We start from the raw sequence: 23,970 nt of genomic DNA on the forward strand, positions 1-23,970 counted from the left end.
TAATAATGATGATTATCTAGTGATTTCTCAACTATCATTAATCCAGTTATCTCCCTTTGAAGATTTTTGTTAGCCTTTTCTCAAGTATACCTGTATAAATCTTTCTTGGAACACTTAATACAGAAATTCCTCTATAATTTTCACAATTTTACTTCCTTTTTTTTGTTTTATAGATTGATACTGTGAGAGCTCTGCTCCATGTGGGATTTGACCTTTTAGGTCTTCTGATTATGCAGCATAGCTGCTGTAAAACTTTTATATCTCCATATTTGTGCCTTGAGTTGTTAGCTAAGGAAAGTTATTTTATCAATATTTAGCTATATATTTTGCTTGTATGTTAATTGAACTGAGTACATTTTTGAAGTAGATGTGAGCATAGTTCAACATTTATTTTTATAGTTAATTATATATTGCTAAAGCAGTGGTGCATGTGGAGGCAGTTAGTCCTTTGTTTAATTCTAATATAAATAATTTTGTATGATGTAATGCATGAAATATATTCATTGGTGAATGTAACTAGTTTTAAGGGAATTCATGATGGTCAGAAGCATGTGCTGTTTGGAGTAGGAACAGAATATTGCAAATGTAAACAATTTAAAATGCAGATCAAATGAACTGAGGTGGCAGGTTGAAATGGAAGTGTTATTGCATGATGATGATGTGTGATAGGTGATATGGAAGTAATGGGCTGGGGAGGGTATGGAAGGAAATGCACTGTGATGTTAGAAATCACAAGTGAATGTTTCACACTAACAAATGAAAATTGGAGACGCCAAAAAATGTTGGTACGGTCATAAGAAAGGAGTCCATGAGGAAAGGAAGGTACATAAAAGCAGAAACATTCAAAAAGATATATGATAATTCTGTAATTAGGAATGTGCTAGATAAATGAGCAACAAGTGAATCTTTTCCAGGTGGAAAGATTTGTGATCTGACAGCAGAAAGATTAGGGTATATGATTTGTAGCAGTCAAAATTGGATGACTTAAAAGTTCACTATTCTTCTTCAAATGAGAATAGAGTAGACTGTCATCAGCAAATCTGTGGTTAGTATTTGAGGTCAGTGAAGCCCTGGGGGTACTCTGGTATTGATGAGAAAATTAGATAAGAGGATTTCACCTACCTTGAGGAAACTGGCAACCCTGTTTTGCAGGATAGGAGGCAATTCATAAAATAGTAGTTTGCTGAGCAAGCTTCTTTTCCAGATCTGATCAGATTCCTTACAAATGTGAACAGTGAATATGTAAGTTTCTCTATACCTTTCCATTTCTTTGGGTACAAGTTGGACAAAAACTGTGGCTAGAGATTCATTGTATATTGAAATTGGTGAAAACCATATTGCTGGTCATAATCCATTATAAGTTGGTGAGCCTATAGGTGGTGAAGAAATGAGCTATTGACAACTTCTTGATTTTTGAGAGAACTGAAGTGAGAGAGCAGTTGGGCAATAGTTGTCCAACATCACTTTTTTTTTTTTTTGAATGGACAGAATATAGGCTATTCCTTTGACAAGGCTATATAATTTGAGTCTCAGAACAGGAAAGATTCCACAGGAGTGGAAAGAATGTATGGTAATCCCATTGCACAAGGATGGTGCAATGTATCCAATTATCAACCAGTCAGTATCTCAGGATTGGTGGTGAAGATTTTGGAAAAGTTGGTTAGGGCTTGCATTCAAAAATGGGTTGACAGACAATCTGAACTTTGCAGTGAACAGCATGGGTTTACTAAGGGAAGGTCATGTTTTAGCAACAACTTGCTCACATTCTATAATAATGTTACCACTGAGTTAGACAAGGGGAATGGATATACTGACACTTTCGGATTTTGCTAAGGCTTTTGACAGAATCCAGCATGGAATACTGTTGCATAAATTGGAGAATATGGGATTCGATTATAAACTATTGGCACAAATAAGAGGATGGCTGACTGACAGATATCAAAAAGTCATATGGGTGTAGGGTGAATCTGTGAGGATCGAGGTAACCAGTGGTGTGCCTCAAGGATCAGTCCTTGATCCATTGTTATCCACTCTGTACATTAATGACATTGGGAAGGATTTGACATATGGCATACAGCTATTTCCTAATGATGTAAAGATAGGTGGAGTAATCAGGAGTGCTGGTGATATTCAATACTTGCAAAATGATTTGAATAGGTTGAAATTGTTGGCATGTGAAAATGGCTGTCAGTTCATTGTTAATAAATGTCATTCACTTTGGTGTGATTAGATATCTAATGCCATATTATATTGGTGGGATTTTGCTAGAAGAAACTGATCAGACTAGGGATTGAGTTTTAGTAGACATGAAGTTGAAGTTCAAGGGTCATATAAAAGAGATTGTGCATACAACTCAGAGAATAATTGCAATGCTGAAACGAACCTTGACATATAAAGAAAAGGAAGTTATCCAGATAAGGAAGACCAAGTGAGGTCTTATCAAGGCCTTGATAAGACCTCGCTTGGTCAGTGCTTGATTGGAATGGATTGCCATTGAATATTGTGTGTACAAGTAGTGTGAATGAATTCAAGAACAGATATAACTGCTAGTGTGCATAGTATGACAATGAGTTCCTGACTCTCTGGAGGTCTCTTAATAATAGTAACAATATAGACTTGTTTCCATGCTTTAGGATAGGTGCTAAACAAGTATGAAAGATGGGAAAGTTCTTATAGGATAAGATATTAATTCTAGAGCATACATTTTTAAGCACAACAGGAAGGATACCATCAGAACCAGATAACTTGTTGGGTGTCCATGCTGTTCGGCATTCTTCTGATTTTGACAGAGGGACTAGAAGAAGCCTGAAGGGATTTAAGGAGTAGACTCCTCTCCTTTCCTCTAGAGGAGACGAAAGAAGAGGATTGCTTAAGGGTCATAACTGGAAGGAGCCGCTACATAACCTTTTAAGGAATACAGAGAGCCAACCAGAGCTTCTGACCTAATGTTTCTGCTAGTTAAAGATTGGTGCCATGAACATAAGAAGCATCAATAGAAAAGAAACAAATGGAACTAGCAGAATTTGATAAGTACCAGATCAACTATTATGTGGGTCTGCTACCTTTTCCGATTTTTGTCCATACTTATCCATTTTTGTCTTGTTTTGGTAACAAAGAAGACAAAAATGGATAAACTTCTAAGCAACAAATACAGAATATTAAATTCAGGCAATCATGATATGAGAAAAGGAGTAGCTCTAGTATTCAACACTAAATTCCTCCACTTCTATGTTAATGTTCCACAGAAGGGTCAACTAAGGAAGAAGTGGAGGAATTTTTTGAGACATTAGAGAGGGTAGCTGACATTGGAAATCTGAGGAGAAGAGATGATATACCAGACATATGGAAGTTAAGATTGACAAGAGAAGGCAAGAGAAATGCACAAATTATTTCAGAAGCTGCTCAGAACACTGCAGAGTTAGGCTACATTAGAAAATTGTATGAAGCAAGAAAATGCAACAAGGGATAAAAAAGATTGTGCTGCAAAATGAATAGAATATAATTGTTGAAAGATGGAGAAAGTGAGCACTTTGAGTTTTAAATATAGTACTCTATATAACTCATAAGAAGTGCAATAATGCAGAATGGATTAAATATTATATTACAACCACTATCTGAGACTGAAATAAATTTGTAAAGAGTACTCTACAGTAGTAAAATGCTGTCTATCTATACTGTAAGTACTATAGATTGAATGAATGGTTGAAAAGACCTGTTCTCTCTCTTATTACTATTCCAACTCTGAGCCTCCATAGCCCAGTTGGTATAGACGAAGCCCTTTGGTCGGAAAGACCTGGGTTTGAATCCTGTCTATTTATCTGGTCTCTTTTCACTAAAGGTGAGTTAGCTGGTCTCATATGGAGGAAGAGGGTTTTTTGTCCCTCAGAACAAGCAAACTAGCTCCTTGAACACACACAGATTTACAATCATAAAGTGTAGCTCAGTAGAAGTGGTGTTTGCACTCTACAGCGCTTGACCGCACGAAGAAAGGATTTGGTGGTTCAAATCTAGTCGCCGACTAGAGGAAATTTTTCTAAGCCTTTTTTCGGCCGGTTCCCGAGTTAGTCGATCTCTGGCATGGGCTAGCGGGTTTTTTTCTCCCAGAAACTCGGGTTTTTCGTCTCGTAAACTCAAGAAAATCGACCGTAGAACCCACACTATTTTTCAGACATTAAAAATATTGTGTTAGGGTTAGAGACCACGAGATGGCGGCACTAGCTTGCCGCCTTCTTCACTGAGTACCGATGAATCAGTGATAGCCTTGGGCCAGCTATCTCTCTGATTGGCTACCAGTGGCGATTGAACTGCCCACTCAGTCTCCAAAAGTTAGATAGGGTAAATGGCCCCGCCTACTCCCTATACGGGAACAACATAGGCATTAGCTGATTTTTTTTTTTTTTTTAAATATATATACCTAATTTCTCATTAGGAGAGCTCAACCCCCCAAAGGGATTGGGGGGAAGAAAGGGGAGAACCCCATGCGAATAAATAAATGGCAACTCTGAGAATACCTCACATTATTCAGACACTTTGAATGAATTGAAAATCCAGCCCTTCAGTGTTGTGGTTCTTATCTTTCATTTCTATTCTAAGTCAACTCAAATTACTAATAAATTTTGTAATTGTACAATAATAGTTGTTTTTTCTTTTTTAGACTGATATTGCCCGAGCCTATAGGAAGCTCGCCAAAAAGTATCACCCTGATATGCATAAAGTGAAAGTAAGTAAATATGTTTCTTTTTTTACAAATAATTTGTTACTAGTACTTCATTTAAAACTTTGTATAAAGTATGTATGCACATATATAATTTGATAGATAATAGACTGAATGCTTTCAGTTAGGGAATGGTATTCTTCATGTAATAGTTGTTTATAAGTTTGCCATTATGTTTAAATATTTTCATGAATAAAGTATATTGCACTTGAAAAATAAAAAAAAATTACTGTCTGGAAATTTTTGGGATATAAATTGTATAATCTTATTGTGAGATGAGGAAAAAAAAAAGAAAGAAAAGAGTATTCTGATGACAAAGAAGTGATTTCATTTTCTGAAATCATATGGAAGCTAAGATTACAGTGGTGTTTTCTTTTGTCAATTTTGATGATAACTGTGTTATTATTGCATCTTAAGAATTTTAGGGATTTTTAATTCTGATGGTGGGATATTCATTTCCAGCAGTTGTGCATCATAGGTCACTTGACTACTTCAAAATTTGGTCTTTTAGCTTCATCATAAGACAGTGAATATAAAATTGAATTTCATATTGAAAAGAACAAGTAAAAAATTTTTTAAGTGAATAAAAGTTGAGCAGCTCTCAGATGTGAACTGTAGACTGAAATACACAAACATTATTCAAGAAAAAATGAGAGAAGAGAACAGGAACCAAACCTTGGAGATTTAGTGGCAAACATCCCTGAAGAAAAAAAATGATTGATTCAGCCAGAGAGGCATGTGGTGAGGTTGCCTGCAAGGATATAAAAATCAGAACTCCATGGTGAACATAGAAAGTTAGAGGCAGTGAAGGAAAAGAAGAAAGCATATCAAAAGATTCCTGGTGAATCTGTCAGTTTGTGCTCTTAGAGAATACAGAGAGAAATGTAAGAAAGCTAAACACTTTGTCAAACTAGCTAAATAAAAGTCATGAGAAGACTTTGGTAAGAACATAGAAAATAAATCTCAGGACGGTGGCAAGATATTCTGGAGATTGTTGAAAAAGCTCAGAAAATCAATATCAAAGTGGATATTGGATCTAGCATTATTTCATAACTGAATGTAGAAACTATGAAAGTCATAAGTTGACTAGAGAGCTTGCTGGATCCAATATCCACTTTGCTTGTGTAATTTTGCATCACCAAACTGAAGCCTTTTGGCTCTTTATTTTAGTAATTATTTTTACCTACCGACTGAGAGTTTGCTTACAAAAAACATATTTCTCTAGCATTTCAAGTTCCTTAGTATTGAACAAGAGTTTTTGCTCTCTTGAGGTTTGTTTGGTCTTTGAAGAGAACCAACCAGTTCGAAATAGCTGTCAGGCCAATGAAACCTTATCAAAATGGTCTAATAAAAGTTGAATATATAGACACTTGGGCAGCACCTATGTCTTTTAAGTAGTCCACACTAAGCAACTTGTTAATGCCAAGAAATGTTTTCCTGCAAGCTCTGTGGTCAACTTACAAAACTTTCATAGTTTCTACATTCAGTTTGAAATCAGTCTGGATCCAATATCCACTTGCTTATGTAATGTGATATGGATACTTAAACAGAATGGGATAGGATAGGTTAGAAAAACTTGTTTTCTTCTATAACGATAATAGAAAAAGAGAGGAATATTCAAGATCCATAGTTGATTGATGAGGTTAAATAAAGTCTTCGAGTGTAATGTGAGATCTAGCAGTATTGGAGACTTGACAGCTAAGAGATTGATTTTTGAAGAATGCTGTGGATGGGAACTGATAATGTAAATTTAATCATAGTATTGTCATTTCTTTTAAATTCCCTAAAGAATTAAGATTCTTTAGGGAATGTAACAGCTAAAGAAACTTAATTTTTTAGGTGTGCACCTAAAGAATTAAGATTGCTTCCAATACTTTCGCAGCATTTGATCATGACTTGAACAGAGTCTTTCTGAACAAGCTTGTCTTTTGATTATCCTGCTGCATCTTCAACTGGATGTCTATTTTCCTTCATTGTCATTTGTCAAGTACTGTTTACAAAATGTTATTTAAGGATTTTTACATGATGTGAATTAGAGTTTCTTGTTTATTAACAACAAACCCAACTAGGAGGCTCACACAATTTTGTGCAAGTCTCCTAAGACAGTTCATTATGGGAAGCTATATATATCGCCCACACCAGCTATCGTACTTTCTCTTGAATTGATAAAAATAGAATTGGTTTTAGAAGATGTACTATTACTGAAGTTTTTCATGAAGCTCCCCTAATTTCAAATCAGTATAACATGGTATGCTTATTTTGTTTATGACCATCCCTAAGTTTTGAACTTGCTGGCTTTGACCTGTAATTTAGTGATTAAAACTATTATGAAACTGATAATAATTGCTAAATCACAGGTCTATGCCAACATGTTCAAAATTTAGGTGTACACCTGAACAAAATAAGCATGCTATGTTATATTGATAGAATTCGTTAACTAACTCAGCCAAAGCTAGATCTGATAATTATCTAAAAGAAAGAGGACACTCCTTCTTGTATTTCATTAAACATCTATTTTTCCCACTTTTAATCTTTATTATTTTCAAATCTGTTTACCATTTTATTATTTCTAAGGATAATTTTGTTTTACTTGCTTTGTTTTCTCAGATCTTATTTTTCTTTTTGTAATTGTGTTATTCTCTTATCAGTCTGTTTTATTTCTCTAACAATTCATACCTGTTTTTTTTTTTTTTTTTTTGTCTCGTATTGTCACTAGGAAAACTTCGATTCTCTTCTTGATTCGTGAAAGAATGTATCCATTTTACAACTCTTTATTTCTCTTATCTTGCATGCCTGTGAGTAGAAGTCATGTAAGAATTCTGCTTATATGTACTGCTTAACAGAGGCTTATTAGGGAAAGGCTGCAATATTTACAATAACTATGATATTCAGATATCACAGTAATTGTATAGTTCTCTTCTGGTTACAGTGCTCTTTTAAAAATTTCTAAGAATAAGAAGGTGGCAAAATATTCTGGAGGTTGTTGAAGAAGCTTAGGAATGGAGGAAAAAGTGCTGTAAAAGGAGTTAGAGCTGATACAAGTGACATGAAAATTGGAGAAAAAGATATCCTTGAAGTATGGAGTAATTACTTTGAAAAACTGCTAAATGAAACAAGTAGTGATGACAGCACAGTGGTAAAAAACACTGACCAGGCATGCAGTCAGGAATACATATCCATACTTGAAGTAGAAAAAGCCATCAAAGGCTTGAAATGTGGAAAGGCAGCAGGAGTAGATGATATTCGACCAGAAATGCTGGAGTATGGTGGTATAAAAGTCTTACAGTGGCTGCACTGCATAGTTCAGAAAGCCTGGACAGAGGGACGAATTCCCGATGATTGGAGTAGAACTCTCATAGTACCCATATATAAAAAGGGAAATAAAACTGAATGTGAGAATTACAGAGGTATTTCCCTACTGAGTGTTCCTGGCAAGATCTATGCAAGTATACTTGAGAAACGGTTGAGAAGAATTGTGGAAGAAAAGCTTGGTGAAGAACAAGCTGGATTCAGGCCAAATAGAGGCTGTCAGGATCAGATCTTCACTTTATGACAAATAGTTGAGAAAGCATGGGAATATAACAAAGATCTGTATTTAAGTTTTGTCGATTTGGAAAAGGCATATGACAAGGTGCCAAGAGAGAATCTATTCAATACGCTGCAGTTATATGGTGTCAATGGGGCATTATATCAAGAAATACTTAGTCTTTATTTGAATTGTAAGTCAGCAGTTAGAATTGAAGGAAGTACAGGAAGATGGTTTAATGTTAAATCTGGTGTGAGACAAAGATGTACATTATCCCCTCTGTTATTCATTATCTATATGGATCACATTATGAAGGAAAGTGGTATTAAACATGATATCAAAATTGGAGATGTTAATGTCAGCTCTTTGCTTTATGCAGATGATATTATACTTCTAAATAAATCTGCTACAAGTCTGCAAGATTCTCTGACTAAATTGAATAACTGTTGTAATAGATATGGTATGAAGGTCAGCAATAAAAAGACAAAGACAATAGGCAGAATCATTGAAAATGTCAACTGTGTTGTGAATGGAGAACCTGTGGAACAAGTAAAACATTTCGGCTACTTAGGCATGATTTTTACTGAAGATGGTAAATTAAATATAAAAATAGACTGCAGAATCAGCAAAGCTGGTATGATGGGAAGTCAACTGAATAAATTCATATGGAATAAGAGAGAAATTAGTCAGAACAGTAATTTAGCTGTATACAAAACAGTGTTCAAACTAATTTTAACTTATGGATCTGAGAGCTGGGTCAGAAGTAAAACACTTGACCAAAGACTAGAGACCGCAGATATGAGAGTCCTGAGAAAGATTATAGGTGTGAACAGATGGCATCAATGGCAATATCATATTAAAAACGAGGATATTAGGAAAGAACTTGACATTGTCAGCATCCAGGAACGTATTAGCAGAGCTAATCTCAGGTGGTATGGTCACTTAAACAGAATGGGCGAAGAAAGATTAGCAAAACAAGTGTTCTCTGCCAGGTTGGCAGGAAAACGACCCAGAGGAAGACCAAGATATAGGTGGATTGATACGGTACAAAGTGCCTTAGATGATAGAAATATAAGATCTGATAATGTTGGAGTCTTGACAAGTAACAGACTGATTTGGAGGAAAATTGTAGATAGGAAGTTAGTAATGATGTAATTTTTTTCGTATAATACTATCATATCGTGTACACCCCTTGAGGGTACATGGCAGGAATTTGATGATGAAGAATCTGTAACATTATGGTGGTGAACAGCTGTTAACATTAGTGGAAGTTGACAGTATGTTGCAAATTTATCAGTATAATACATTTTTCTCCTGATCACTAATTTTTTTCATAAATTGTACAAAAATTAAATTAATACATAATTTTTGATTTATTAGCACTGCTATTATTAAGACAAAAAATTTTAAAATTCCTTTCCCTGTTATTTTGCCCTCTAGGCAACAAAAGAAGTAGTATCAGAAAAGTTCACCCTGATTGCCACTGCTTATGAGGTAAGTTTAGTCATTATGTAGCATAAGTCTTTTGTTGTATGTATGTGTATAGATGAATCTTGTTTACTACGTAAAATGCCATTTTTTTTTATGTTATTAAAATTATATATATTCTGCCAATGAAAAGTTGCTAACCCATAGTACCTTTTAGAATTGTAGGCAAGTTAAGGAGTAAATAACTTGGAAACAGGGTCACTCAAGGATCAAAGCTAACTAGGAAGAGACCTGCATACATATAACCTTTTAAAGAATATGCGAAACAGACTGCTTTTAACTTAATGTCCAGTTCTCACACTCTCAGGGTTCGCCCTGAGAAGGTGAGAATTGGACTGTTGGTTAGTATATACCTAGATATTGAATAGTATAGGCTTACAATTTCAGAATTAGCCAATCAAATCATTCTCACAAGATAAATAATTTATCATGTTTGTTTTTGATTTTTTTTTTTCTTTAGGAAATTATACATAAAGAAATGTCATTATTACTATAAATGCTTTTGTATGTAATAACTTAATAGCAAACATTTGTTAAACTAATATGATGCATGAAATATGACATCACTATGTAACGATGCAAATCCATGTCCATATATGACAATTTTGAAAGATGTGCAAAGTGTGATGTCATCATATCCAGATGTCGATCCATGACCATATATGGAAGTTTCAAGAGACATGCACGTGTGTACAACATGAAGTCCGGGCCTTTGTAAGCTCCAGCAGCAAAGGATTTCATCTTAGGGCTTTCACCTTCTCCTACCTTGGGTCCATCGCCACATTAAATCCACTGTCAGTCATCAAAAGAGAAGTGTCTTATGTCTTGGGTTTCTCAATCTTTTCTTACCTGAGTCTGCTGCTACGCGAGTCCACTGTCAGTCATCAAAAGAGAAATGTCTTGGGGTTTCACCTTTTCTTATTTGGGTCGGTTGCTACATGAAGTTCACTGTCAATCATCGAAAGCGGAGTATCTTGTATCTTGAGGTTCTTCGAGTCTAGTTCATTCCCTTAGTCCACTGTCATAAGAAGTTTGCAGTCTATTGTTGGAACACCTTGTTAGAAGAGAGCTGCCCATTGCTTCCAAAAGAGACCAATTTTGTTGACGTTGAATGTTTATCGATCGTCATAATCAATCGGGAAACTTGGCTGCAGAATCTTTTATCAGCAGTAGCAAATTCCCCAGTTATTCTTCAGTCCAGTTCAATTTTTAAAATGGTTCAACCATCCTAAACTCGCAGTAAAGCTTTCGCATTCCTCTTGAAATTTGGTCTCTTTCAATGAGGTAAAAATATTGAGAGTTTTTGCCTGAATATTCCTTGTACTAAGAGGTATTCTTCTTTGGTTATAATCTTCAATCCAGAGTGATAGAAGACGCTCCATCTCGATCATTAAATGGCTTCTATTTCGGGTGATCTACATGCTTAAAAAGTAGTAGCAACTTTTCCTTGTCCTTTGCTCTTATTTATATAGTCCAAACTGTAGACTCACTGTATCCCAGTCTTGCACAATCATTGTATTACTAACGCCACTTTCATGTCTCTTAATGACGTCCAGCTTTTCAGCTCGCTGCAGATTAGTGACAAAAAAATTTCGTGTAACATAAAAAATTCGCGTTAACTGATTAATCACTCCCTTAAAGTGGGAAATAATATAATTTCACTCAATCATGCTAACTGATCATCGCAGATATTGAATTCACATTAAGCAAGGTTTTCCTGTATTAATCTTAGATTAAGTGATTAAGATCAAGCCATGACTGAATTAAAATAAAGATTAATTTTAGCAGTAAGTAATAACTATCTGCTTTGTCTTCAGTTTAGAACAGTGGTTCTTAACCGGTGTTCTGCGAACTGGTTACAACTGTTCCGCTGGTGAAAGATGTCATATGACAGTTCTGAGTGTAATTGGCTATTTTGATCCTAACAACTAAAGACTGCTATGCGCGTTGACTTTTAAACCAATAGAATATCGTTTATAGTACTATTTTTAATGTGTAAAAATGTAACAATATTGGAAGAAAAGATTTCAAGTTACTTTCCTTCCTGAAATACACACATGTATGACTGGATATGAAATCCATTTGGCACAGTTAATACATAGAGCTGTGAATTTTCGTTACAAGAAGAAGAAGAATTAGTTACCTTGTCAATGGATCGTACTCTAAAAATGAAATTCTCTGAAATAACTCTTGAGGAATTTTGGATTTTTGTCCAAGCCAAATATCCAGCTTTCTCCACAAGGGCACTGAAAATTTTGTTACAGTTTTAAACATTATATTTGTGTGAGCTCGGTTTCTCAATATTAGCCAATATAAAAGCTAAAAATCGTGAAAGACTTACTAATATAGACAGAGATGAGGGTAGCTATATCACATTATAGGCTGAAATCTGCAAAAGTAGACAAGCTCAAGTATCACATTAAAATAAGTTCAATTTTTATAAACGGCAAGTCCATGCATATTTTTTATTGTTAGCTTTATGACCCCTAATGCTTTTGGCGTTCCCCGAATTTTTCTTAAAATCAAATTCCATGACTTTGAAAAGGTTAAGAACCACTGGTTTAGAATTTTATAACTTTGCACTTAATACATAGTCTACCTAGTGCAGTTGAAAAACAAATTTGTTACTCTAGAGTGTGAGCAAAAATAGGATATAGTAAAATATAGCAAAATGGTGGCAGTCAATATTTTACAACACTTAAAGAAATAATTGAAGATGAAGCAAGATTATTAGTAGATTTGAATTCGATATTACCATGCCCGCACTGTTTCTTTGGGAAACAAGGCTGAACAATAAAAACTCAGCTCCTGGAACAAACACATCATCAGAAATGAAAATAGAGATAGATACAGTAAAAGAAATGGAATTCACAAGAATTAGAGAAGTACCACAGCGACAGAATTGATGTTACTAAAGCAAACCAGATAAAATCAGGTGAGATGTTTTTAAATAACTGCAAGATTTTATATTCAGACAATTGAGTTCAGGAAAAGGACATAGTATTCAACAGTAAGTTGAATACCACATTACTGTTGAATACTACAGATAATCTTGAGTGGCAGGCAATTTCAGGTGGAGTGATATCATCAAATGAGACCTATTTGTACCTATGATTCCACAGAAGAGTCTCTCTCCAAAGTAGAGAATAATGAGAAATTTTTTGAGTCATAGGAAGGCTGACAAAACAGAAAATGAATACCAGATGAATGATTTATAAAAATTTGGAGGAAGAAAAGTGCAGAGCTAATTATACTGTATCTGCTAGATGCCTATATATATATATATATATATATATATATATATATATATATATTAGAGAAAAAGAGAGGACACAATTAAAAAAAGACTCATTGTGTTATTATTGATATCTTCACACTGGTTCAGGACACAGGAATATATATATATATATATAGAGGATGTGAAATAGGAAGTGAATATTTAGTTCTAAGCCGTATTAAAATGGATAATTGTATTGGGGAAAAAAGTACAAAAGTTTTAAAGAGAATCAAAGTTAAGCAGCTTTCAGACTATATAAATTTTCTCTCCAATACAAATAGTATTGGAGGAAAAAAACAATAATCAAACCTTTTGGAGACTGGCAAAATCTGAAGAAAACGGTCTTTGATTCGGTCGGAGAGGCATATGAAGTTGTTTGCAAGGTTAATAAAAATCCGATCTTTGTAGTGAACAAAAAGTTACTAATAAAAATCTGATCTTTGTAGTGAACAAGAAGTTACATAAAGAGGCAGTCCTGGAAAAGAAGAAAGCATTACCATATGAGAGAATACTTAGAAGGATGTAATAAAACCAAGTTGTGTAAAAGTAGGTTAACAAGAGTCATGGGAATACTTTGGTAAGAATACTGAAGGTAAAACATGAACCAGCAAAAAAGAATCAGATGAAAAAAGGTGACAAAAAAACTAAGTATATTCTGGATGCTTGTAGTAGTTTTTTTTTTTCTATTTTATTGATTTTTTATATATTTTTTATTAATATTTTACCAGGTCCAGAAACTGCTCTAGAGACCAAATATGGAACTTTTTCAAGCTGCTTCAGACTTCTAAAAAGCGGGATGTGGTCTCACACCAAGTGATGAAATCCATCTCCTACCTAATGACATTCGCAAACATCCATGCTCCTATCCAAGATTGTTGAATGAAGTAGGCACTGACCAAACAGTGGTATAACATATTTAAGAGGAATTCAAACAGGAAAACACATCAATATTTGAGGTAGAGAAACCTATCAAAAATCTGAAATGGGGAGACAGGCAGCTTGTGTAGAAGGTATTTCACCAGAAATGTTTCAAATATGAAGGTATAAAAGTTTTACAGTGGTTGCGTTGCATAATTCAGAGAACATGGTCAGAAGATCATCTGGATGGTCATAATGGTTATCATAGTACCCATATGTATAGGAAAAGGGAAATTAAAATAAATGTAGGCATTACAGAAAATTTCTGTCTTTAGTGCCAGGCATGATTTATCCTCTTAGTTCTTATAGAAATATCTCTTTATTTCTTAGCCTCTTCTCAGCATGGTTGCTGAGAAGAGTCTAAGAAAAATTGTGGGAGAACAAGCATGAAAAAAACCATGGGAGAACAAGCTGGGTTCAGGCCAAATATCTAGTTCATATTTTCATTTTAAGACAGTTAATTGAGAAATCACAGGAGTGGCATATACAAGATGCTAAGATAGAAACTGTGCAGAATGTTACAGTTATGTGGTATAAATGGGACAGTTTACAGAGTATTATGTAATGTATATTTAAGGTTTAAATGTCAGCAGTCAGACATGAAGTATAGGAAGATGGTTTGTTTTTAAAATCTGGTGTAAGACAAGGTGTAACTATCTCAACTGTTATTCATTGCCTGTATCAATCACATTATGAAGGAAAGTGACATTAAACCTGATATCAAAATTGGTGGTGGTGTTAACCTCTTTACTTTATGCAAATGATGTTATACTTCTGAATAAATCTGTTACAAGATTCAGGATCCTAAATTTCATTAACTGCTGTAACAGATTTGTCATGAAAATCAACAATAAAAAGAAACCATGAAAATAGGTTTAGTGAAATGCGACTGTGAAATTAGTGAAAATGATTTTTTCGCATTCTTGGCATAGTGTAGATTTGAATCTAGATTCTGTTATTGGATAGCTCGCACATGACATTCTCCACTTGGCTAATCAGTTAAGTAGCACACTCACATTTTGAAACCTGCAGTAAGTGAATATGAAACATAGATTTATTCTGCATTTTGTAACCCAAAATGAAGAGAAATATTTTTCTTGGTGTGAATTTTTTTTTTTTTTGCATTATTTGTAACCTTGCAGTGAAGTGGCCTGATGAAGTACGTCAAACAAAAATTGTGCTAGAGATATTACAACTGAAAATATTTTATGTAATAAATAAGTTTGCCTTTCAGTTTCGGTAGAAAAGGATACTTTGCATTTTACATGTTTAAAGTCTAGTGGTTTAATTGGAAATTAGTCCATTTAGGATATTTTATATAAAAAAGCCCATTTAAAGAAGATCCTAATCTCTCTTAATTCTCCTAATCTGAGAGTTGGGTTAGAAATAAAACACTTAATCAAAGACTCTACTACAGATATGAGGGTTCTGAGAAAAATTGGGGGAATGAACTGATGGCATCAATGGTAGAATCATATCAAAAATGAAGATATTAGAAAGGAACGTGATACTATTATCATTCAAAAATATGTAAGCAGAACTGATCTAAGATGGCATGATTACTTAAATAAAATGAATGAGGAAAGGTTAGTAAAATAGGTTTAATGCCAAGATGGCAGGAAAGAGACCAGAGAAAGGCCAAGGTCTAGTGAGATTTGATTCATTCAGAAGTGCCTTAGAAGCATGAAATGTTAGATATGAGAATATTGGAGTGCTGACAAGTAATAGACTAATTTTGAGAAAAATTGTGGATAGGAGATTAATAATAATATAAATTTAATCATGTAACGCTGTCATAGTAGCCTAAACACCCCCTTGAGTGTGCATATCTGGAAATTGATGGTATACTAAAGGCAACTTTTGAGAAAGTTTCGCATCATCGTTAACTTGCATATTTAGTACAAAAGTCCCAAATCTGGATGCTTAAAATAAAATATCCATTTATTCAAACAATTTACGTGCATGCATGCATATAAACAACTTAATATCCTTAACTCAGTCAGATAATACAAACCAAATAGGCAAAACAACTTCATCTATCAAGGAGTTTATCTTCATTCTCAGTGTTGAATGGTGTTGCTATTCCCTTTCTTTGATCATTGTTGCCTGAATATAACATTGTATATTTATTATTTAGTAAGGTTGATTTTTCTGCATTCTCAATTTCCTTTCCCTTAATACTCCTTATGTTGAGGGTTGCTATCTTCAGTTCTTCTGACATTGGATTTGTTATTATTTTTCTAGTTGTTGAGCTTGAGTATGCACAAACAAATACACTTACAGATATGACATATTTACCTCATGATCTTTGTTGCTTTGATGTAATTATAGATGCAGACAATAACGAAGAGGTGACATGATTATAACATCTGTTATAATCATGTCATCACATTTTTGTAACAAATATGCATAGTAGTAATGTGCCAAATTGAAACAGTGAAAACGATTTTTTATTGCTAATTACATATGTTCTTTTATCATGCTGTGTTTATCTGATGTTTAAATTTCACATTTCTACACACAAGTTTTCACAGCTAAAGAATAGCTACAAAACTCATGGGAAGACTTTAGCAAGAAAATAGAAAATAAATATCAAGAAGGTGGCAAAATATTCTGGAGGTTGTTGAAGAAGCTTAGGAATGGAGGAAAGAGTGCTGTAAAAGGAGTTAAAGATGATAAAGGTGACATGAAAACGGGAGAAAAAGATATCCTTGAAGTATGGAGTAATTACTTTGAAAAACTGCTAAATAAAACAAGCAGTGATGACAGTACAGTGGTAAAAAACACTGACCAGGCATGTAGTCAGGAATACATATCCATACTTGAAGTAGAAAAAGCCATCAAAGGCTTGAAATGTGGCAAGGCAGCATAGATGATATTCCACCAGAAATGCTGAAGTATGGTGGGATAAGAGTCTTACAGTGGCTGCACTGCATAGTTCAGAAAGCCTGGACACAGGGACAAATTCCTGATAATTGGAGTAGAGCTCTCATAGTGCCCATATATAAAAAGGGAAATAAAACTGAATGTGAGAATTACAGAGGTATTTCTCTACTGAGTGTTCCTGGCAAGATCTATGCAAGTATACTTGAGAAACGGTGGAGAAGAATTGTGGAAGAAAAGCTTGGCGAAGAACGAGCTGGATTCAGGCCAAATAGAGGCTGTCAGGATCAGATCTTCACTTTACGACAAATAGTCGAGAAAGCATGGGAATATAACAAAGATCTGTATTTAAGTTTTATCGATTTGGAAAAGGCATATGGCAAGGTGCCAAGAGAGAAGCTGTTCAATATGGTGTCAATGGGGCATTATATCAAGCAATATTTAGTCTTTATTTGAATTGTAAGTCAGCAGTTAGAATTGAAGGAAGTACAGGAAGATGGTTTAATGTTAAATCTGGTGTGAGACAAGGATGTACATTATCCCCTCTGTTATTCATTATCTATATGGATCACATTATGAAGGAAAGTGGTATTAAACATGATATCAAAATTGGAGATGTTAATGTCAGCTCTTTGCTTTATGCGGATGATATTATACTTCTAAATAAATCCGCTACAAGTCTGTAAGATTCTCTGACTAAATTGAATAGCTGTTGTAATAGATATGGTATGTAGGTCAGCAATAAAAAGACAAAGACAATGAAAATAGACAGAATCATTGAAAATGTCAACTGTGTTGTCAATAGAGAACCTGTGGAACAAGTAAAACATTTCAGCTACTTAGGCACAATTTTTAGTGAAGATGGTAAATTAAATATAGAAATAGACAACAGAATCAGCAAAGCTGGTATGATGGGAAGTCAATTGAATAAATTCATATGGAATTAGGGAGAAATTAGTCGAAACACTAAATTAGCTGTATACAAGACAGTGTTCAAACCAGTTTTAACTTATGGATCTGACTGGGTCAGAAGTAAAACACCTGACCAAAGACTAGAGACCGCAGATATGAGAGTCCTGAGAAAGATTATAGGTGTGAACAGATGGCATCAATGGCAATATCATATTAAAAACGAGGATATTAGGAAAGAACTTGACATTGTCAGTATCCAGGAATGCATTAGCAGAGCTAATCTCTGGTGGTATGGTCACTTAAATAGAATGGGCGAGGAAAGATTAGCAAAACAAGTGTTCTCTGCCAGATTGGCAGCAAAACGACCCAGAGGAAGACCAAGATATAGGTGGATTTATACGGTTCAAAGTGCCTTAGACGATAGAAATATAAGATCTAATAATGTTGGAGTCTTGACAAGTAACAGACTGATTTGGAGGAAAATTGTAGATAGGAAGTTAGTAATGATGTAATTTTTTTCATGTAGTACTATCATATCCTGTATGCCCCTTGAGGATACATGGCAGGAATTTGATGATGATAAAGAATAGCTGCTTTGTTTTACCCATATTACTTTTCTTTGAGTAGTATGCTCACTCTTCACACTCCTTTCATATTTCATGAGATTAAAAATGAAAGAGGGGAGTTGAATCTGTAACTTCATCTTCAACATATGCCATCAACAAAAATTTACACTTGACGTTTTCTTGTTGGCATTAGTATTTTTCAAGATGTATTCTATGTAATTTATAAAGTAGAATTTGAGATTATTACCTGATAGTTCTGATGGTCATTAGTTAGACAATGTAATTAATGTGCTGTAACTATGCAGTTTCCATGGTTAATCTTAATTTGGTTATTGGCATCTGCATAACCAACAATTTTATAAAAAGGTATAGTGATAAGTAATAAAAAATTATTACAAAAATCCACTTGTATGTTTTATTAAATGCTAACCTCTATGTATGGAGATGGATGATGTGGTCATCATCTTCGTGCCTTACATGGTCAAAGAATATGTGCTCTCAAGGTACCCTAAATAGAAACCAAGAGCTCATTCTACATAATATTTGAAAGTCTCTCGTATGATTATGCTACACATCAGACTTTTACTATTAACCATTAGAGCAATGCATAATGAAGAACTGCTTGTATTTAATATGCTAGATTCACATGATTAATTTGTGATGTCTCATTTTGGATTATCATACTTTTGAATTCTCTTAATCTTAAACTTATCTTAATGTTTTCATAAGCCTGTCATACTCATGCTTGTTTTCCTTATATCAGCTAATTTTCATGACTTGAGCTTAACTGCAAAATAAATGATGGTAATTATTTTAAGTTATTATTATTGTACAGGCACCTCCATGGAGTCCTAAGATCCATGTGGAAGAGCCAAATTATCCACACAATCTATCATACCTCTCCTTGAATCTGTTAACAGATAAAGCACTGCCAACTGTCCGGCAACCCATTCCACTTATTCGCAACTCTTAAAGCAAAAAATCTAGTCCTCACATCCCCTACTAACCACACCTTTATTCAACTTCCAGGGATGACACTCCCCTTCTTCTGCCCCCTCTATCCAAGTGCTGAAACATTTCCCCTGCATGAATCCTGTAAAATGCTTTAAATAACTTAAATATTTCTATCATACCCATTCTTTTCTCCAATCAACCAACTTCTGCAATCCACACACTGTCAATCTATCTTCATAGGGAATATTCCACAGACCACTCACTTAAGCCCAGTGATCTAGATGTGGACATATCAAGACCTTATAAAGAGGAATAACAACTTATCTTTTCTTGTTAAAGTGTTCTTCAATAGCCAAATAATCTTATCAACCTTAGCAATATATCCTCTAAACTTTAACTCTCTGTCTACCACCATCTCTAAATCTCTAGCTTCATCTGTTTCCTTGAATGCAGTGCCATCAATGTGATACACAGTTTGTAATCTATTTTTCCCAAAATGCGTGACTTTACATTTTTCCACATTAAACTGACCCCCCATTATAATTTGCTCATACTGACAGCCTATTTAAATCATCCTGTGAGCTGTCCACATTGCCTTAACTGTTACTCTACCTAATTTCGCATTATCAGCAAACAACAGAATATTTCCTTTCAGGTTATTTCCTATATCATTTATGTACAAATTAAACGCCGATGGTCCCAGCACCAGACCTTGTGGCACACCACTAGACACTAGTTTTCACCATGATTCTGCCCCACCATATACCACTTTTTGATATCTATCTAGCAGCCAGCCACTCTCTTATCCACTTAACCAGTGTCATATTCATCCCCATTTGTTCTCATTTGTATAACAGTTCCATGTGGTATTCTGTCAAATACCTTTGCAAAATCCAGCACAATCATTGTGTAGCTATTTTCTTTATCACTCTGCTGTTACTCTTATAAAAAATTAATAATGCATTAATTCTTATAAATTACTAACGCATGACCAATCCTTCATAAATCCATGTTGCCCCTCATACAGTATCATATTTTTATCCACCTATTCTTGAATTTTTTTTTGACCAATTTTTCTGCTACTTTTTACCACTACACCTGACATATTGATTGGTCTATAATTTGCTACTGCAGTCTTAGAAACCTCCCTTATGCAAGGGAATTATTTTGTTATCTTTCCATTCCCAGAACTGAGACCTGCTCTACCACAGCTGAAACTGAAATTAACAATTTTACCATTCATTCGTTTTTTAGTAACTTTAAAGTTTCAAAAAGAGGGATATTGGTAAAAAGAGAGGTGACATTAAAGCTTATCATGATATTGTTATCATCTAAAATTAAATTTTGGATTAAAGATTTGAAATATGTGGAATTTTTAATAAAAGAAGAATGACCTGTAAGTGGAGTTAAGGACTGTTAACACTGTTTGGCTAATTTAAAAAGAGGGATGGGGAGTCAGTAGCATCTATGGGATGAGAAAGTTATTGGATTCATAAATTTTTGACAGTCCATATATGGAGTGGGTTACTAAATGATTTGAGTTTTTAAACTATTTCAGGAGGAAAAGATGTGACATTTTTAAGAAACTTTTTTTTAATGTTTTCTTTTGAGAATTTGTGAGATCATAATCCAGTGGTTTATAAGTAGTGAGATCTCTGAGCAACACATTCATTTTCCAATTATATTCATTGGCATTTGATGACCATAGTAGGATTATCCTTGTTGGCTCTAGCGATTATTATGCTGCTTTGTGTAATTTATGGAGAGAGAGGAGTTGGTTGTTAGGGAGATTTCTTTTATGTGGCAAAGCTTGAGAAAGGATATTTGCTATGTCAAGCTTGATATTGTTAGCAATGGCAGGAGGCAAGTTGCAAATACCATGTTCTATATGCTTCATGAAGTCTAAAGATGGAGTTTTTTTATCCTAATCTTTCATATGTGTAATTTTTTAAAATTGTTATTAAATACAAAATATAATCATGACCATTCTAAGAAACATGAGCTCAAAGAAGAAAAAAATGTATCTGAATCTCACACTGAATTTTTGAGGGCTGACATCAGACACTTAAAAAAAAATAAACATAGCATTCAGTATAAAGTTCTATAGTTTCACTTCCCTGTATGAGAACACTTTTGCATCATTTATCTCATTTTCCTCTTTATCTTTCTTTGTTTAATTATTTCAATACATGCAGATTCGATACATTCTATTATCCTTAACTATTGATATCACAGTTCTTCCTTGGAAAGTTAATAAAGATCCATATAAAATATTTTCTGAAATCATAGAATTCAGCTCAGTAGTTTCTTTCTCTCAGCTGCCATTCCTGTTTTTAGGCGACAGCTGTTCCAAAACTCAGAACTAATGTATATGCCCATTACTGAGATTTACAGCGAAACTCATGTGACAGCATGGCTGCCATTATACATCAATTTCACATTACAGTGGTGTGTGGTATAGGAAAACTACTATAACAGACATAAAGTTATATATTACTTTGTTTCGTGACTGCTTACTCACATGGCTATTTTGGTAATGGCAATGTGTATAATTGCATTAATTAAATTGCTAATTTTAAATTAGGGGTGCTTAAGGGTCAAAGCTGTATAACTGAGAGGAGACCTCCACATAGCCTTTCAAGGAATGCGGAGAACCAACCAGGGCTTCTGACCTAACGTCCAATCCTCACCTTCTCGTGGTGCACCCTGTTGGATATCTACCCGGATACTGAATGAATGAGGATGGGTTGGCAATTTGGGATTTAGCCGACCGAATTGTATTCTTATTGGTTAAACCAAAATAAAAAATGAGTACAACATGACAAAATTTCATGCTGTCTGGGGCGTCGTCCAGTTAAACAACGGCCTCGTTCTTTTCGCCAGGGAACCAGAGAGAACAGTGAAAAATCAGCTACTGGAACAAATCCTAAAGCACACTCCCAACTCAACATCACCAGAGTTAAAGATCGGTATTATCAACATAAGAAGCCTGAATGGCAAAGAAATGGAGCTAGCTGACGAATTAGATAAGTACCAGATCGACATAATAGGGGTGACTGAAACAAAAAAGACAAAAACTGGCGAGATCTTTCTGAACAATAAATATAAAATGTTATATTCAGGAAATGACAATCAAGGAAAAAGAGTAGCCATAGTATTTAACACAAAATACGAGGCTAATCTTCTTGAATGGCAGTCAGTCTCAAGTAGGGTGATGTGGGCAAATATCAGAATGGGGAACTGGACAATGAGACTTATTTGTGCCTATGGTCCCACAGCAGGTTCTACTAAGGCAGAAGTGGAGGAATTTTTTGATGCTTTAGAAAAAGCAACTGACACAATGAAAAAGGAAAAGTTGGTCCTTGTTGGGGATCTGAATAGCAGAGTAGGAAATGATTGTCAGACATACAAAAATATTTTGGGAAAATTTGGAGAAAAGAGCAAAGATGATAATAATCGCAAATATGTGTTGGATTTCTGCTCAGGACATGGACTGGTTATTACTGACACCATGTTCCAACATAAAAATGTGCACAAATATACATGGAGAGAAGAGGCAAGGAAAAAGAAAAGTCTCATTGACTATGTTATTGTTGATAGTGATGTTTTCTCCATGGTGCAGGACACCAGAGTGTACAGATGATTTGAAATTGGAAGCGATCACTATTTAATCTTGAGCAGGATAAAATTGAATTTCATATTGAAAAGAATAACATGTAAGAAAGTTTTAAAGCGAATAGAAGTTCAGCAGCTCTCAGATATGAACTGTAGACTAACATACACAAAGATTATTGAAGAAAAAATGAAAGAGTTTGAGAACAGGAACCAAACCTTGGAGATTCAGTGACAAGCCCTGAAGAAAACTCTGATTGATTCAGCCAGAGAGGCATGTGGTGAGGTTGTCTGCAAGGATAGAAAAATCAGGACTCCATGGTGGACACAAGAAGTTAAAGAGGCAGTGAAGGAAAAGAAGAAATCATATCAAAATTTCCTGGCAAATAAGTCAGCTTTTGCTCTTATAGAATACAGAGACAAATGTAAGAAAGCAAAACACTGTGTAAAACTAGCTAAACAAAAGTCATGGGAGGACTTTGGCAAGAATATAGAAAATAAATATCAAGAAGGTGGCAAAATATTCTGGAGGTTGTTGAAGAAGTTAGGAATGGAGAAAAGAGTGCTTTAAAAGGAGTTAGAGATGATAAAGGTGACATGAAAACAGGAGAAAAAGATATCCTTGAAGTATGGAGTAATTACTTCGAAAAATTGCTAAATGAAACAAGTAGTGACAGCACAGTGGTAAAAAAAACACTCAACAGGCATGCAGTCAAGAATACATATCCTTACTTGAAGTAGAAAAAGCCATCAAAGGCTTGAATTGTGGAAAGGCAGCAGGAGTAGTTGATATTCGACCAGAAATGCTGAAATATGGTGGTATAAAAGTCTTACAGTGGCTGCACTGCATAGTTCAGAAAGCTTGGACAGAGGGACGAATTCCCGATGATTGGAGTAGAGCTCTCATAGTACCCATATATAAAAAGGGAAATAAAACCGAATGTAAGAATTACAGAGGTATTTCCCTACTGAGTGTTCCTGGTAAGATTTATGCCAGTATACTTGAGAAACGGTCGAAGAATTGTGGAAGAAAAGCTTGGTGAAAAACAAGCTGGATTCAGGCCAAATAGAGGCTGTCAGGTTCAGATTTTCACTTTACGACAAATAGTCGAGAAAGTAT

General features: G+C 34.6%; 1 protein-coding gene across 2 annotated transcripts in view; it reads left to right on the forward strand.

Moving 5' to 3' along the window:
• LOC150100754 (dnaJ homolog subfamily C member 25 homolog) overlaps positions 1-23,970 on the forward strand; it is a 167,268-nt gene that overhangs the window by 29,586 nt on the left and 113,712 nt on the right. For both annotated transcript variants that reach the window (XM_090401691.1, XM_090401692.1), the window contains exons 3-4: positions 4,655-4,720; positions 9,681-9,734. In XM_090401691.1, the coding sequence (XP_090257817.1) occupies positions 4,655-4,720; positions 9,681-9,734 (120 nt within the window). The remainder of the gene's footprint in view (positions 1-4,654; positions 4,721-9,680; positions 9,735-23,970) is intronic.

Source organism: Typopeltis vanoorti, chromosome 12, assembly GCF_054136105.1.
Source record: "Typopeltis vanoorti isolate ZY-2024b chromosome 12, IOZ_Tvanoo_1.0, whole genome shotgun sequence".
Taxonomy (NCBI): Eukaryota; Metazoa; Arthropoda; class Arachnida; order Uropygi; family Thelyphonidae; genus Typopeltis; species Typopeltis vanoorti.